The sequence below is a fragment of the Rhinatrema bivittatum genome, unplaced genomic scaffold (assembly GCF_901001135.1).
Source record: "Rhinatrema bivittatum unplaced genomic scaffold, aRhiBiv1.1, whole genome shotgun sequence".
Taxonomy (NCBI): Eukaryota; Metazoa; Chordata; class Amphibia; order Gymnophiona; family Rhinatrematidae; genus Rhinatrema; species Rhinatrema bivittatum.
In genome coordinates, this window is record NW_021820411.1 from 38,480 (window position 1) to 52,868 (window position 14,389).

The 14,389-nt window shown below is 45.0% G+C and overlaps 1 protein-coding gene across 2 annotated transcripts in view; it reads left to right on the forward strand.

Annotated features, from left to right (window-relative positions):
- VBP1 (VHL binding protein 1) overlaps positions 1 to 2,239 on the forward strand; it is a 37,634-nt gene extending 35,395 nt beyond the window's left edge. For both annotated transcript variants that reach the window (XM_029586045.1, XM_029586046.1), the window contains exon 6: positions 1,053 to 2,239. In XM_029586045.1, the coding sequence (XP_029441905.1) occupies positions 1,053 to 1,123 (71 nt within the window). In that variant the 3' untranslated portion in view covers positions 1,124 to 2,239. The remainder of the gene's footprint in view (positions 1 to 1,052) is intronic.
- Positions 2,240 to 14,389: the final 12,150 nt, after the last annotated feature.

The following is a 14,389-nucleotide window of genomic DNA, read 5'->3' on the forward strand; positions in this document are numbered from 1 at the left end:
TCTCACAGCCTTGGAGCCAGGAGGGGTCTGCTCCTGTAACAACTACTACTGACCAGCCTAGAAAGTTTGAGGGTGAGCTGGGGTGGCAGCAGTGTCCTGCCATCTCCGCCTCAGGAGGCTGTTGCCATGCCCAGGGTTTTGGTGCTTCTAGGAGTTAGGTCACGACATGCTGTAGGGTCCATACAGAAAACCAGATTTAGTAGTGCGTCGGTGGCTGTGCAATTCCAGGATGATCGGAATGCTGCCTTTTTCTCCCTTATTTAATTACTTAAAATGTTTTATACTGGCTCAGTGAACAACCCAACAGAAGTGCACTTGAGCATCTTATACAATCAATGACAAAACAAAATATATTGCAAACAGTGGAGTATTAATTTGCTTAGCTGTTAGCAGTTAACTTGTTTTGTTACTATTTCGGTTGCTTCCAAGGGGACCTTTTTTTCATCTCCTGTGGTATCTCGGGGACTTGGGTAATGTGTTAAGATTTGTGCTGTTTATTCCTGACTGGGATGGGAAGAAAGGCGAAGCTGGGAGTCCTGAATTTAATTTGTAGTTCTAGTATTTTGAATGTATAATTTATGTGAGCGCACAAACTGGGATGGTGGGAGGAAGAATGGAGAGTGGGACTGCATAGGCAGCAGGCTGATCCTGGGAGAGAACGGTCTCTCTTTTTTTGGTTCTCTTTATTCAGTGTTTAAGCGCTTGATAATTGCCCTTGAATGACTCTGTATGCTGTTGGTAATTTAGTCTGTGGAATGATGGGGGGAGGAGGAGTGGCCAAAGGGTTAGAGCAATGGGCTGAGAACCAGGGAAGCCAGGGTTCAAATCTCAGATCTTCCACTGCCACGCTTTGGATGTTCTCTCCCATTAACACCGTAAGATGATGCTGATTTATTTGCTAGAACTCTTTTTTTTTTCTGCAGTTGCATTCTCTGCCAGAGCTTTGCCCTGATGAGATGGGAGAAAGCATGTGAGGTTAAGCTGGCTAGGGCAGCCAGGGCAGAGTTCCCCGTGGCATGGGCCCAAGCTGACTCCTTAACTCTCTTCCTCAGATATGGCCAGAGTGTATAATTGGGATGTAAAGAGAAGAAACAAGGATGACCCCTCTAAAAGCAAAGCATAGTTCTGCCAATTTTTAAATGTGGTTCAGATTTCCAACCCCACCATTCTGTTTCTGTTTTAAAGAACCCCAGCACACGCCCCAAAGGGCAGAGTTATTTTGCTCCTTTCCAAAAAAGAAAAAGAAAGAAATGTGGGGAGGGAAGAAGAAGGTAATCTGAAAACAATAAAACCCCATTTTATTTATTTGTCAGCTCAAACTGGTTTCATGCATGCTTCCTGATCTTCATGGACCCCAGCTAATGTCCAATAAAAGGTCCGACCTATAGTTTGTCATTAACGTCTGTTACCTGAAGTCTGTCTAGAAATGTGAGCTGCCTGTATGACATGGAAAGGAAAGCTTGATTGGATTTTTCCATGACTATGTGTTGCACACACTTGGCAGGATTAACCAGTTAGAGGTACATATGAGGATGCTGTTTTAATGGCTGGAACAGCAGAGTGCAAACCTTTATTTTTCCAGATTTTTTTTTTTTTTTTTTTTTATTACTTGGCCCGCTACCCGTTCGGCAGCATCCATTGATGGTCTTTCCCACCAAACAATTTTGCTCCCGATTTTTGGGGAAAAGTGATGACTGACCAACAGATTGCCAGCTCCTGATTTTCATGCACTTTACATAGAGTTGAGTCATTCATGACCTGTCTTGGCAGGAAGAAAGCAGAAACGGTGAGAGATTAAGCACAAGGTGTGTCGAGACTGCACTTTCTCCTTCTCGGTACACACGCGTGCAGTCAATCTTTGCGTTGGGTACTAATCTGCAGTGATGCAGGCATGACTCCCGTTCCAGCTCCTTAGACAAGTGGTCGTCTATTTTAAATGTCTTAACACTCTGGCAAAGTTGCTTAAAGAGTGAAACCTGTCTTAAATTCAGGCTGCCTCTGTCGGAGTGATTTCGGTTGCACACGGATACTTTTCACTTGTGATGAAACCTTTTACCTCTGCGATTTTCATAAACAAACCTGTTGCAATGGTGGTGGTGAGTGGGTCATATTTATAGCTCGGAGCAGCTGGTGATGCAGGTTTTATTGCAAAAGTTAACTGTTCATGTAATAAATACAAGACACCTGTAAAGTTTTTGTACTTTTATTTCATGATATTAAAATAGTGAAACTTAAAATACGTGGCCTTTTCTTCCTCTTTTTTTGAACCCGATTTTGCCTGAAGAGCACACCTGTCTTTGGGCGCAGTGACTCTTACCTAGCTGCCAAGCCTTTCCTGTTTTTGAAACATTTTTTTCCCTTTGTTCATGATCTCTATATGTAGGGAATGCAGAATTTGAAATCATGAGTGTTTTTCCTTGCTATGAGGAAAGGCCCTACAAAAGGTGATCGTAAGCTCCAGGTGGACGAGCTGGAGCCAGTCCTGGTTTTACTCCTTGGCTTGCACAGAGATGTAGCTCTGATTTATGTATTTTTTTCCCCCTTAGTATGTTTCCTAAGAAAAGCAGGACTACATCTCCCTGAATGCAATGGACTGAAACTAGGACTGGCTCTGCTCATCTCCCTTGACACTGTTTCCCTTACTTATGAACCCCAAACTGCCTGCTGCTCAGAGCAAGTAGAAAGCAGTTTGAGGGTTCTGCCTGTAACCTTGAGCAAGTTTCTGTATCCACCATCGGTGAGTTTTAAACATTAGGGAACCTATCGATGTTTTGCCGCATTGGAATATTGCTTCAGATTTATCACAATAACATAGTAATGACGGCAGAAGATGACCAAATGGTCCATGCAGTCTGCCTAGAAAGCTGCTTATGGGAATAACTGCTGTTTCATGTAGGTTACCACCAAGCTTTATGTTAAGGGTAGTGATTATATTAAAAATCAAAACCAAGCAAACCCTCAAAAATATTATTTCTAGCATTTTTACAGAGTGAGCAGCCTTCCTGCTAACTTATACAATATGTGCTTTGCTTTTGCACTTCGCCATAGAAGCAGTCCTGCACTCTTTCCCTAATGTCTGCAAATCAATACCCCGAACCGTAAGAGCCCAGTGTTGGCTGTCTTCTGAATCCTATTCCCCTCCACCGCTGTCAAAGAGGAAAGTGATGCTGCAGTTGAGTTAAAATCATTTGTTAATTGGTTAAGGATAGTAATCCTCATGCCTTCTGTTAGAAGTAGCAGCTGCTGCTCCATGCTGGTCATCCCCCATGCACCTTTTTCTTAATTTCTAATTCTAGCCTTTAGAAATCCAGTGTTCATCTCATGCCTTTTTGAATTTATTTACGGCTTTTATGTTCACCACCTCTTCTGGAAGGGCATTCCAGGGATCCACCACCTTCTCCGTGAAGAATTATTTCCCACCATTGGTTCTAAGTTGTCTCCCCATGAAGTTTCATATTGTGACCCCTAGTTCTACTGTTTGCTTTTAAGGAACACGCATCATTATTTATTTATTTTATTTAAAAACTTTTCTATACCGTTGCTAAGTTAAGTACCATCGCAACGGTTTACATGTAGGCACATATTTAATGAGGGTAAAAGCGTACTATAGTACATTCTAACAGGTGCCGTTAAAGGTTCGGTTACAATATATCATTAGACATAGACATTTCGCGAAGTAGTTCATGACCAGTTATACCAAGGTACTTACACGGGTGGTTTTATCACACATAGTATTATAGTTATGTTTGTTGTGGTGTAGAGTTCATAGATTAATCTATTGTAAAGTTCTACTTCCTGTGTGTCTGTGCCTTAAAACATTCAGGTATCTGGAGATCTGTGTCGTATCTCTCCTGCACCTCCTCTCTTCCAGGGTAATCATATTCAGTTCCTTCAGCCTCTCCTCACAAGTCAATGAAAATTCTCCTCCACTTTTTTTTTTTTTTTATATCAGTGAGGGAATTGGAGGAGCACAATTTTGCACTGGAGGCAAACCTTTGTTACTGCTTGTTGGGAATATTGACTTGGAAGGGCTGAATGAGCCAAGGGCACAAGCTGAGTTGACCTTTTCTGGCATAGGAAGTTTGGCTGTGTGGCCCATATTCCACTATGTATGGCTTTGACCCCCTGTGGTTCCTGATAAGACAGGCTAAGAGAGAATTTGAAAAGAAGTTGGCTGTAGAGGCAAAAACTCACAGTAAAAACTTTTTTAAATATATCCGAAGCAGAAAGCCTGTGAGGGAGTCAGTTGGACCGTTAGATGATCGAGGGGTTAAAGGGGCACTTAGAGAAGATAAGGCCATCGCGGAAAGATTAAATGATTTCTTTGCTTCGGTGTTTACTGTAGAGGATGTTGGGGAGGTACCCGTAATGAAGAAGGTTTTCATGGGTAATGATTCAGATGGACTGAATCAAATCACGGTGAACCTAGAAGATGTGGTAGGCCTGATTGACAAACTGAAGAGTAGTAAATCACCTGGACCGGATGGTATACACCCCAGAGTTCTGAAGGAACTAAAAAATGAAATTTCAGACCTATTAGTAAAAATTTGTAAGCTGTCATTAAAAACATCAATTGTACCTGAAGACTGGAGGATAGCAAATATAACCCCAATATTTAAAAAGGGCTCCAGGGGCGATCCGGGAAACTACAGACCGGTTAGCCTGACTTCAGTGCCAGGGAAAATAGTGGAAAGTGTTCTAAACATCAAAATCACAGAAAGACATGGTTTAATGGAACAAAATCAGCCTGGCTTTACCCAAGGCAAGTCTTGCCTCACAAATGCTTCACTTTTTTGAAGGAGTTAATAGACATGTGGATAAAGGTGAGCTGGTAGATGTAGTGTACTTCACTAGTACACTACATCTACACTAGTACTTCCTAGTGTACTTGGATTTTCAGAAGGCGTTTGACAAAGTTCCTCATGAGAGGCTTCTAGGAAAAGTAAAAAGTCTTGGGATAGGTGGCGATATCCTTTTGTGGATTGCAAGCTGGCTAAAAGACAGGAAACAGAGTAGGATTAAATGGACAATTTTCTCAGTGGAAGGGAGTGGACAGTGGAGTGCCTCAGGGATCTGTATTGGGACCCTTACTTTTCAATATATTTATAAATGATCTGGAAAGAAATACGACGAGTGAGATAATCAAATTTGCCGATGACACAAAATTGTTCAGAGTAGTTAAATCACAAGCAGATTGTGATAAATTGCAGGAAGACCTTGTGAGACTGGAAAATTGGGCTTCCAAATGGCAGATGAAATTTAATGTGGATAAGTGCAAGGTGATGCATATAGGGAAAAATAACCCATGCTATAATTACACAATGTTGGGTTCTATATTAGGTGCTACAACCCAAGAAAGAGATCTAGGCGTCATAGTGGATAATACATTGAAATTCAGTGTGCTGCGGCAGTCAAAAAAGCAAACAGAATGTTGGGAATTATTAGAAAGGGAATGGTGAATAAAACGGAAAATATCATAATGCCTCTGTATCGCTCCATGGTGAGACCGCACCTTGAATACTGTGTACAATTCTGGTCGCCGCATCTCAAAAAAAATATAATTGCGATGGAGAAGGTACAGAGAAGGGCTACCAAAATGATAAGGGGAATGGAACAGCTCCCCTATGAGGAAAGACTAAAGAGGTTAGGACTTTTTCAGCTTGGAGAACAGATGGCTGAGGGGGGATATGATAGAGATGTTTAAAATCATGAGAGGTCTAGAACGGGTAGATGTGAATTGGTTATTTACTCTTTCGGATAATAGACTAGGGGGCACTCCATGAAGTTAGCATGGGGCACATTTAAAACTAATCGGAGAAAGTTCTTTTTTACTCAACGCACAATTAAACTCTGGAATTTGTTGCCAGAGGATGTGGTTAGAACAGTTAGTATAGCTGTGTTTAAAAAAGGATTGGATAAGTTCTTGGAGGAGAAGTCCATTACCTGCTATCAAGTTCACTTAGAGAATAGCCACTGCCATTAGCAATGGTAACATGGAATAGACTTAGCTTTTGGGTACTTGCCAGGTTCTTATGGCCTGGATTGGCCACTGTTGGAAACAGGATGCTGGGCTTGATGGACCCTTGGTCTGACCCAGTATGGCATTTTCTTAGAGGAGCTCCATCCCTATGCTCAGTCAGCTCTCTTGCAGCCCAGCTGGTAATGTTTAGGTGGGGAATGAAGAGTAGTCTGTGTAGGATCACTGGTGCCTGGACCTTTCTCTTGGACGGTTCCCCCAAAGGGTAAGTGTGCGGAGGTGGTGACATGAAATAAAGCCTATCACATTGTTTGCTTTGTCCAGAAATCTAAATTGTTCTCACAGCTCCTGTGTAATTGCTGCTTATTTTTCTTATTTATTTATTTAGCATTCGTTTATATACCGAGGTATAGCAGACATTGCCTTCACTCCGGTTTACATTATAACAAACCAGTTACATTTAAATTCATAACAGTATAACAGAAATTGAAACAGAATGATAACTTAATAAAAAGTCAATAAATATATTATACATTAGATATATGACTGTATGCAAATCTTGAAGGGGGACGGTTGAGACCGAATCAAAAAACGAGAAAAGGTTTCTGCGAGTCGGGGCGGTCGTCATAGGAGGGGGATTGTTGGTATAAAATGGGACATGTAGTGGATGTGATAAAAGATTTATGTTCTGCTGACATTGGGTGAGCAGCCATTGCAAGACTGTGTGAATAGCCAAGCTTTAAGTTCTTTTTTAAAAGATTTAAAGTTTTCTTGCGAATTGAGGTGTAGAGGTAATGAGTTCCATAGTTTTGGGCCGACGATAGAGATGGCTGTATTTCTTGTGGAGGATAGTTTGGCTTGAGGTAGTGAAGGAACATCCAGCTGAATTTTATATGTTGATCTTGTTGTACGTGATTTATGTAGATGTATAATGTTGTCCAGGGCAGTGTAGTCTGCTTTATGAATTGTCTTGTGTAAGATTGTGAGGACTTTGTACTCTATTCTTTTTTCAACTGGTAGCCACTGTAAGTTGTAGAGTACTGCGGATATGTGGTCGGATTTTCTTTTACCAGTCAGGACTCTGGCAGCTGCATTTTGGAGTAACTGCAGCGGTCTTAAGGTTGATTTAGGAAGGCCTATTAGAAGGGAGTTGCAGTAGTCCAAACTGGAGAAGATGAGGGCTTGAAGAACGGTTCTGAAATCCTGGGGGTGAAGCAGCGGTTTTAGGTGTTTGAGTATTTGAATTTTGTGGAAGCCTTCTCTTGTTCTTGTTGTGATGTGTTTTTTGTAATTTAGCTCATTATCTAGCCAAATACCAAGGTCTTTAACGTTGTCTTTAAGTTGAATTCGAATGTTGTCAAATTGGAAGGGTGGCATGGATGTTATACCAGAGTGTTTTCTTCCAATTAGTATACATTCTGTTTTGCTCATATTTTAAACATAATTTTAGGTTGTTTAGCAGCTTTCGTATTGCTTCAAGGTGTGAGGCTGCTTTTGACATTGCTTCTTCTAAAGACGAAGTTATAGGAATGAGAAGTTGTATGTCATCAGCATACATGTAGAAAATGATGTTAAAGCTTGTTAGGAGATGGCATAAAGGTAGAAGGTAGATATTAAAGAGAATTGGTGATAAAGCCGACCCTTGAGGAACTCGTGTTTCTAGAGGGATAGCCTCAGATGAAATGCTGTTGTAGGAGACTTTGAAAAACCTGTTTTTAAGGAAACAGGTAAACCAGTTAAGGGTTTTTCCAGCGAGTCCGATGGATTCCAGGCTAGAAATAAGCCTTTTGTGGTCCACTGTGTCAAAGGCTGCTGACAGATCGAGGAGGATCAGAAGGTGATCTAGTTTATCAAAGCCTCTTAAGGTGTCAGATTGAGTAGAAGGGTTTCTGTACTGAGGTTTTTTCTAAAACCGTGTTGTGTGGGAAATAGTATTTTGTGGTCGTCAAGATGTTCGTTTAATTGTTTCAGAACCGCCTTCTCTGTCAATTTAGCAAAGAGGGGCAGGTTTGAGATTGGGCGGTAATTGTTTAAATAGAAACATAGAAATGACGGCAGAAGAAGACCGAATGGCCCATCCAGTCTGCCCAGCAAGCCTCACACATTTTTTCTCTCATTCTTATCTGTTTCTCTTAGCTCCTTGTTCTATTCCCCTTCCACCCCCACCATTAATGTAGAGAGCAGTGATGGAGCTGCATCCAAGTGAAATATCTAGCTTGATTAGTTAGGGGTAGTAGGGGCAGTAACCGCCACGATAAGCAAGCTACACCCATGCTTATTTGTTTTACCTAGACTATGTTGTACAGCCCTTGTTGGTTTTTTTGTTTTTTTTTTCTTCTCCCCTGCCGTTGAAGCAGAGAGCCATGCTGGATATGCATTGAAAGTGAAGTATCAGGCACATTTGGTTTGGGGTAGTAACCGCCGTAACAAGCCAGCTACTCCTCGCTTTGTGATTGCGAATCCTTTTTTTTTCTTCACCCCTGTCGTTGAAGCTATGCAGGATATGCGTGAAGCATCAGTTTTTTGTTTTTGTTTTTGGTTGTTGTTTTTTTTTTTCCCCTGCCATTGAAGCAGAGAGCTATGCTGGAAATGCGTGATGTATCAGTCTTTCGCCCATGCCGATGAAGCAGAGAACCATGCTGGATATGCATGGAAAGTGAAGTATCAGGCACATTTGGTTTGGGGTAGTAACCGCCGTAACAAGCCAGCTACTCTCCGCTTTTTGAGTGCGAACCCTTTTTCTTCTCCCTTGCCGTTGTAGCAGAGAGCTCTGCTGGATGTGTGAAGTATCAGTTATTCTTCTCCCCTGTCATTGAAGCAGAGAGCTATGCTGTATATGCATTGAAAGTGAAGTATCAGGCACATTTGGTTTGGGGTAGTAACCGCCGTAACAAGCCAGCTACTCCCCTCTTTGTGAGTGCAAATCCTTTTTTCCATTACCTCTTGCTGTTGAAGCTTAGAGCGATGTAGGAGTCACAGTAAGCATGTGTATGTTTATTTAATAAGGGTATTGTGTCAATAGCCATCATTCTGGCGAGTCACCCACTCTTCATTGGCGGCCTCTTGACTTTATGGATCCGCAGTGTTTATCCCACGCCCCTTTGAAGTCTTTCACAGTTCTGGTCTTCACCACTTCCTCCGGAAGGGCATTCCAGGCATCCACCACCCTCTCCGTGAACAAATACTTCCTGGGTTGAGGTTTTTTTTCTTTAGTAGTGGCGTGACTGTAGCGATTTTTAGTTTGGTAGGAAGCTCACCCTCCATAAGAGATTTGTTGATGATTGCTGCTATTGTTGGGGCTATGGGATGAGCGATTTCCTTTAATGCTCGGGTCGGGATGGTGTCCATGTCATGACGTGCAGGGTTTATTTTTTTCAGCATTTTCTCTGTTTCCAAGCTGGTGATAGGATTGAATTCAAGCCAAAGACTTATGTTTATTAAAGTTTGCTTTTCTATGATTGATGGGGTGTTGAAGGCATCAGTAATTTTTGAAATTTTGTTCTTAAAGAAGATGGCTAAGTCTTGGCTCAAATTTTTGGTTACAGTGGTCTTGGGGTTGTTGTTGTTGCTTAGCTGATGCCAACAATATTCTTTCAAATTTTTCCCTAGCATGAGGCGTGTTTTTTTCAGGTTTCTATGCTCAGTCTCACTTTCCTTGCGATGTGTGCTTTATTTAGATGGCTTTTTTTTTTTTAGCACATATAAACGAAAACATAATATCTACATCAAACACATTTGTTATTTTAGCTGCTTATATTTAATGATTTTATTATGCTTATGTTTTGTATTTAGTTTTAGAAGCGTAATCCATATGTGTGTTCAGGTGAATTTTCAAAGTTGCGTGCATAAAAATCAGCAGATGTGTGTGTGCATGTAGCACACATTTGCATAAATGCTGTTATAAACCTCAAACGTACAATTAAGTGATGGTGGGTGAATAAACTTGCTCATATAAGAAAAGAGAGGCCCGGCATGTAGACAGGTGAACTCAGGACTAGTGGGTTTTATGTTCCCCTGCTAGCAGATGGAGACAGAGCAAGCTGATGTCACAGTGTATATAACCCTGCAGTGACCCCAGCAGATGGTGCACATGCATCTCCTTATGGGGATTGCTTCGAGCCTTTTGGAAGGAGAAATTTGAAATTCCCTGTATATACCCGGATCAATCCAGACTGCTGGGTTATGCCTCCCTTCCAGCAGATGGAGACAAAAACTTGAAGGGCACCCCCTCTAGGTATGGTGTGCCACCTGCGATCCTTCAGTATTTCTCTGTCTCCAGCAGATGAAGGTAGTAGAACCTGCGGTCCTGATCCTATAGTACTATTCTCAAAAAAAAAAAAAAAGATCTAAAATTGATATCTTCGGCTCTATCAAATGGATTAGAAAAAAAAAATTTACCAGGTAGGAGTACGTTCTTCCCAGGGGGGGTTGGTAGCTCCTAGTGGGACCATCCCCCTGGTTGTAGGTAGGGCTTAGGGGTTAGTGACCCTGATTGCTCCTGTTCCCAGGCCTGGTGACTGTTGATATTTGGGGGGCATACCAGTGGTGCGGTCCGTCCCCACCCAGGGGAGAAGGAAAATCCCCCTCCCCCTGTAAGCTGATCCTCCATGGCCAGTAAGGGATTCAAAATGGCCGCTGTTTCTGCACTCTGCGGGAACGGAGAAGGCCAACTTGTGACCGGGCTGCTGAACACCCGCACCGTGGGCCCTAGCAGACGCCCTTCCCTCCCCCCCGGGAAGACATCAGGAGCAAAGGCTATCGCAGGAGAGCCACGTTGTCGGCTCCCCACAGGCCGAACAGTGGGACGCTCGAGGCATGGCTCGGCGAGTGTGTGAGAGAGGGAATCCCAAAAATCACCTCCAGAGCCTGGGAGACCTAAACCAACGATCTGTATTTATATATATTTTTTTTTCCAAGAAAGGTTTCACCAGAGGAATGTTACTTCCCTGGGTAGGGGAGGGAATGGAGAAAGGGGAGGAGGAGTCCTTGGGGGGGGGGGGGGCTTAAAGGACCAACACCCTTTTTCGCCAGACTGTGCTTTTACTGCACAAAGCCTATATGGCAAGTCTTTGACAGCAGGGGGATTCAAGGGGGTCAGCTGTTGGTAGACCCTCCTCCATTGAAGGTTCCTAGGGTATCTGAGTCTCAGGAGGCCAATCATATCCGCATGGTGTAAAACGGAGCCTTGGATCTGCTGGAACCCCCGGTCGTGGATCCACTGGACATGGCGGCACCAGACCTTCCCCCTGCAGATTGAGATGACGATCGGCTGCTCAGGTTGTTTCACAGGGACAAGCTTGATCCAATGATCCCTCATGTCCTAGCCGAGCTGGGGATTCCGGCCTCCCTGGAGTCTACAGGTCTCGACACAGTGGACCCTATCTTAGGTCTTTGGGCTCCAGCTAGGACTTTTCTTTTCCATCCAATGCTTTTACAATTGATGTTCCGAGAGTGGGATACTCCGGAAGTGGGCCTGTGGGTCAGAAGGGCCATGGATAAACTCTATCCTTTGCCTGAAGAGTCCTTGCAGCTTCTCAAGATTCCCAAGGTGGACGCTTCAGTGGCTGTCACGAAGAGAACTATTATTTTGGTGGCAAGAGCTGCGGCTTTGAAGTATCTCCAGGACAGAAAGCTCAGTCCTTGTTAAGAGGATTTTTGAGGTCTCTGCGCTCTGTGTCAGGGCGGCTGTATGCAGTAGCCTGATGCAGCGAGCTAGCCTGTACTGGGTCCAATAGCTTCTGAGTGCCAAGGATTTGACCCCTCTGGAAGTGGAGCAGGTGGAGCGCTTGGAGTCTCCTGTAGCGTACAGCGCAGATGCTTTGTATGACCTCCTCCACACCTCGTCCTGGATGATGGTCTCAGCGGTTTCAGCCAGGAGGCTTCTGTGGCTCCGCAACTGGTCGGCCGATGTCTTCTCCAAATCTCAGCTGGGGGAACTTCCTTTCAAGGGGATGTTCCTCTTTGGGGATGACTTAGAGAAGCTCATCAAGTCCTCGGGAGGCAATAAGGTGTATAGGCTGCCTGAGGACAAGCCTAGGCTCTCCAGGACTTTTGGCCCATCCCATGCTCATTTTCATGGTCGGCACAGTTTTCGCCAGAGCAAGGCACCATCTTTTGGACAGCGGCAGCCCTCTGTAAGGTCCCAGGCTTGGGCTCATTCCTTTCGCAGATGTAAGTCTTCCCGCGACGGAGTCTCCCAGGGATCCTCGGGAGCTAAGTCCTCCCAATGAGAGAACACTGACCCATTCCTCCGATAGGAGGGTGGCTCTCTCTGTTTCTCGAGGAGTGGGTCAAGATAACATCAGACCAGTGGGTTCTAAACATCATAGAACACGGTTACACTTTAGATTTTGCTCATCCTCTTCGAGACCTGTTTTTGGTGTCTCCTTGCGGTTCCCCAGTGAAGAAGCGGATTGTGGGGTAGACCCTCCCTTGGCTGGAAGATCTTGGAGCGATTCTCTCTGTCCCCCGGACAAGTGCAGGACCGGCAGATATTGTCTATTTCGTGGTTCCCAAGAAGGAAGGCTCCTTCCGGCTGATTCTAGACTTGAAGAAGGTGACCAAAGCCCTGCGAGTGCCTTGCTTTCGAATGGAGACTTCACTCGGTCAATGCGGCCATGCATAAAGGAGAATTTTTGCCTTCTCTGGACTTAACGGAGGCATATCTGCACATAGGGATCCACAAAGATCATCAACGGATCCTGTGCTTCATGGTCTTCGGGAGGCATTTTCTGTTTCGGGAACTCCCATTCAGTTTGGCGACGGCCCCCCGCACATTCACCAAGGTGGCGATGGTGGTGGTGGTGGCGGCTGCAGCTCTTCGGCGGGAGGGGGTGCTGGCTCACCCATATTTGGATGACTGGCTCACTTGTGTGAAGTCGGAGGAACTTTGCAGGTTGGCGGTCCACAAGGTGTTACACCGCCTCCACTCTCTCGGTTGGATCATCAGTTATGCCACGAGCCAGCTGATCTCTTCCCAGGTCCTGGATTTTTGAGAGTGCAGTTAGACACCTGAGTTGGCAAAGCCTTCCTCATGCAAGATCGAATTGATCTTGCATGTCTCAAGTTCATCATCTCTTGTCCCTTCCAATGCCCAGGGTCTGAGATTGCTTGCAGGTTCTTGGTTCTGTGGCATCTACTCTAGAGTTGGTCCCCTGGGCTTTCGCTCATATGAGACCTTTGCCAGAGGGCTTTGCTTTCCCATTGGGGTCTGAGGATTTCCAGATTCCCTTGCTTCTCCTGGAGCCCGCCAGGGGCAGTTTCAATTGGTGGCTAGTCCTCGACCATTTACAGCATGGAGAGGACTTGGCGGTGCCTCAGTGGGTGATTGTGATGTCAGAAGCCAGCCTCTCTGGTTGGGGCGCAGTTTGTCAATCTCAGTCGGCCCAGGGCCAGTGGCTGCACCAGGAAGCACCGAGGTCCATCAATCATCTGGAAACGAGAGCGGTGCGCTTGGCATTGTGGAAGTTTCTTCCTCTCATCCATCATCAGGCTGTACGGGTCTTGTCCGACAATGCAACGATGGTAGCATAAATCAACCGTCAAGGCGGAACGAAAAGTCGTCCAGTAGCCTGGGAGGCAGACAAGTTGATGGCCTGGGCGGAGCGCTATCTCGTTCGTTTGGCGGCCTCTCACATTGCCGGGGTCGACAACGTCCAAGTGGATTTCCTGAGCTGCCAGCGCCTGGATCCCGGAAAGCGGGAGTTGTTGGCGGAGGCAATGTATCTTCTCTCTCGTCTATGGGGGACTCCCCATTTGGACTTGATGGTGACTCGAGCAAATGTGAAGGCCCCAAGATTTTTCAGTCGCAGAAGGGAGCATGGAGCAGAAGGGGTGGATGCCTTAGTACTTCCTTGCTCCACGACGTTCTGCTTTGTGTTTCCTCCATGGCCGCTTGTGGGAAAGATTCTGAGACAGACAGATGGTCATCCTCGTTGCTCCAGAGTGGCCCCAGAGGCCATGGTTTGCAGACCTAGTCAATCTGGTGGTGGAATGTCCGATATGCTTGAGTCATCTTCTGATGATACAGGGACCAGTGTTTTTCGACCAGGCAGCTCGCTTTTGTCTAGCGGCCTGGCTTATGAGAGGAGGCAATTAAGGAAGAAAGGCTATCTTGATGCGGTCACCTCTACTCTTCTACGGGCAAGGAAAACCTCTACTTCTCTCACCTATGTCAGGGTGTGGAAGGTCTTTGATTCTTGGTGTAGTGGGCGAGGGATCCTTCCTAGTCACGCTTCCATACCACACATCCTGGCCTTTTTATAAGAGGGCCTAGGCGAGGGATTATCTTATAGTTCCCTCAGGGTACAGGTTTCGGCCTCGGGCTGTCTTCGTGGCAAAATTCAGAGGGCATCTCTGGTGGCCCACCCCGATGTGGTATGCTTTCCCAGAGGAGCGAAGCACTTAAACCCT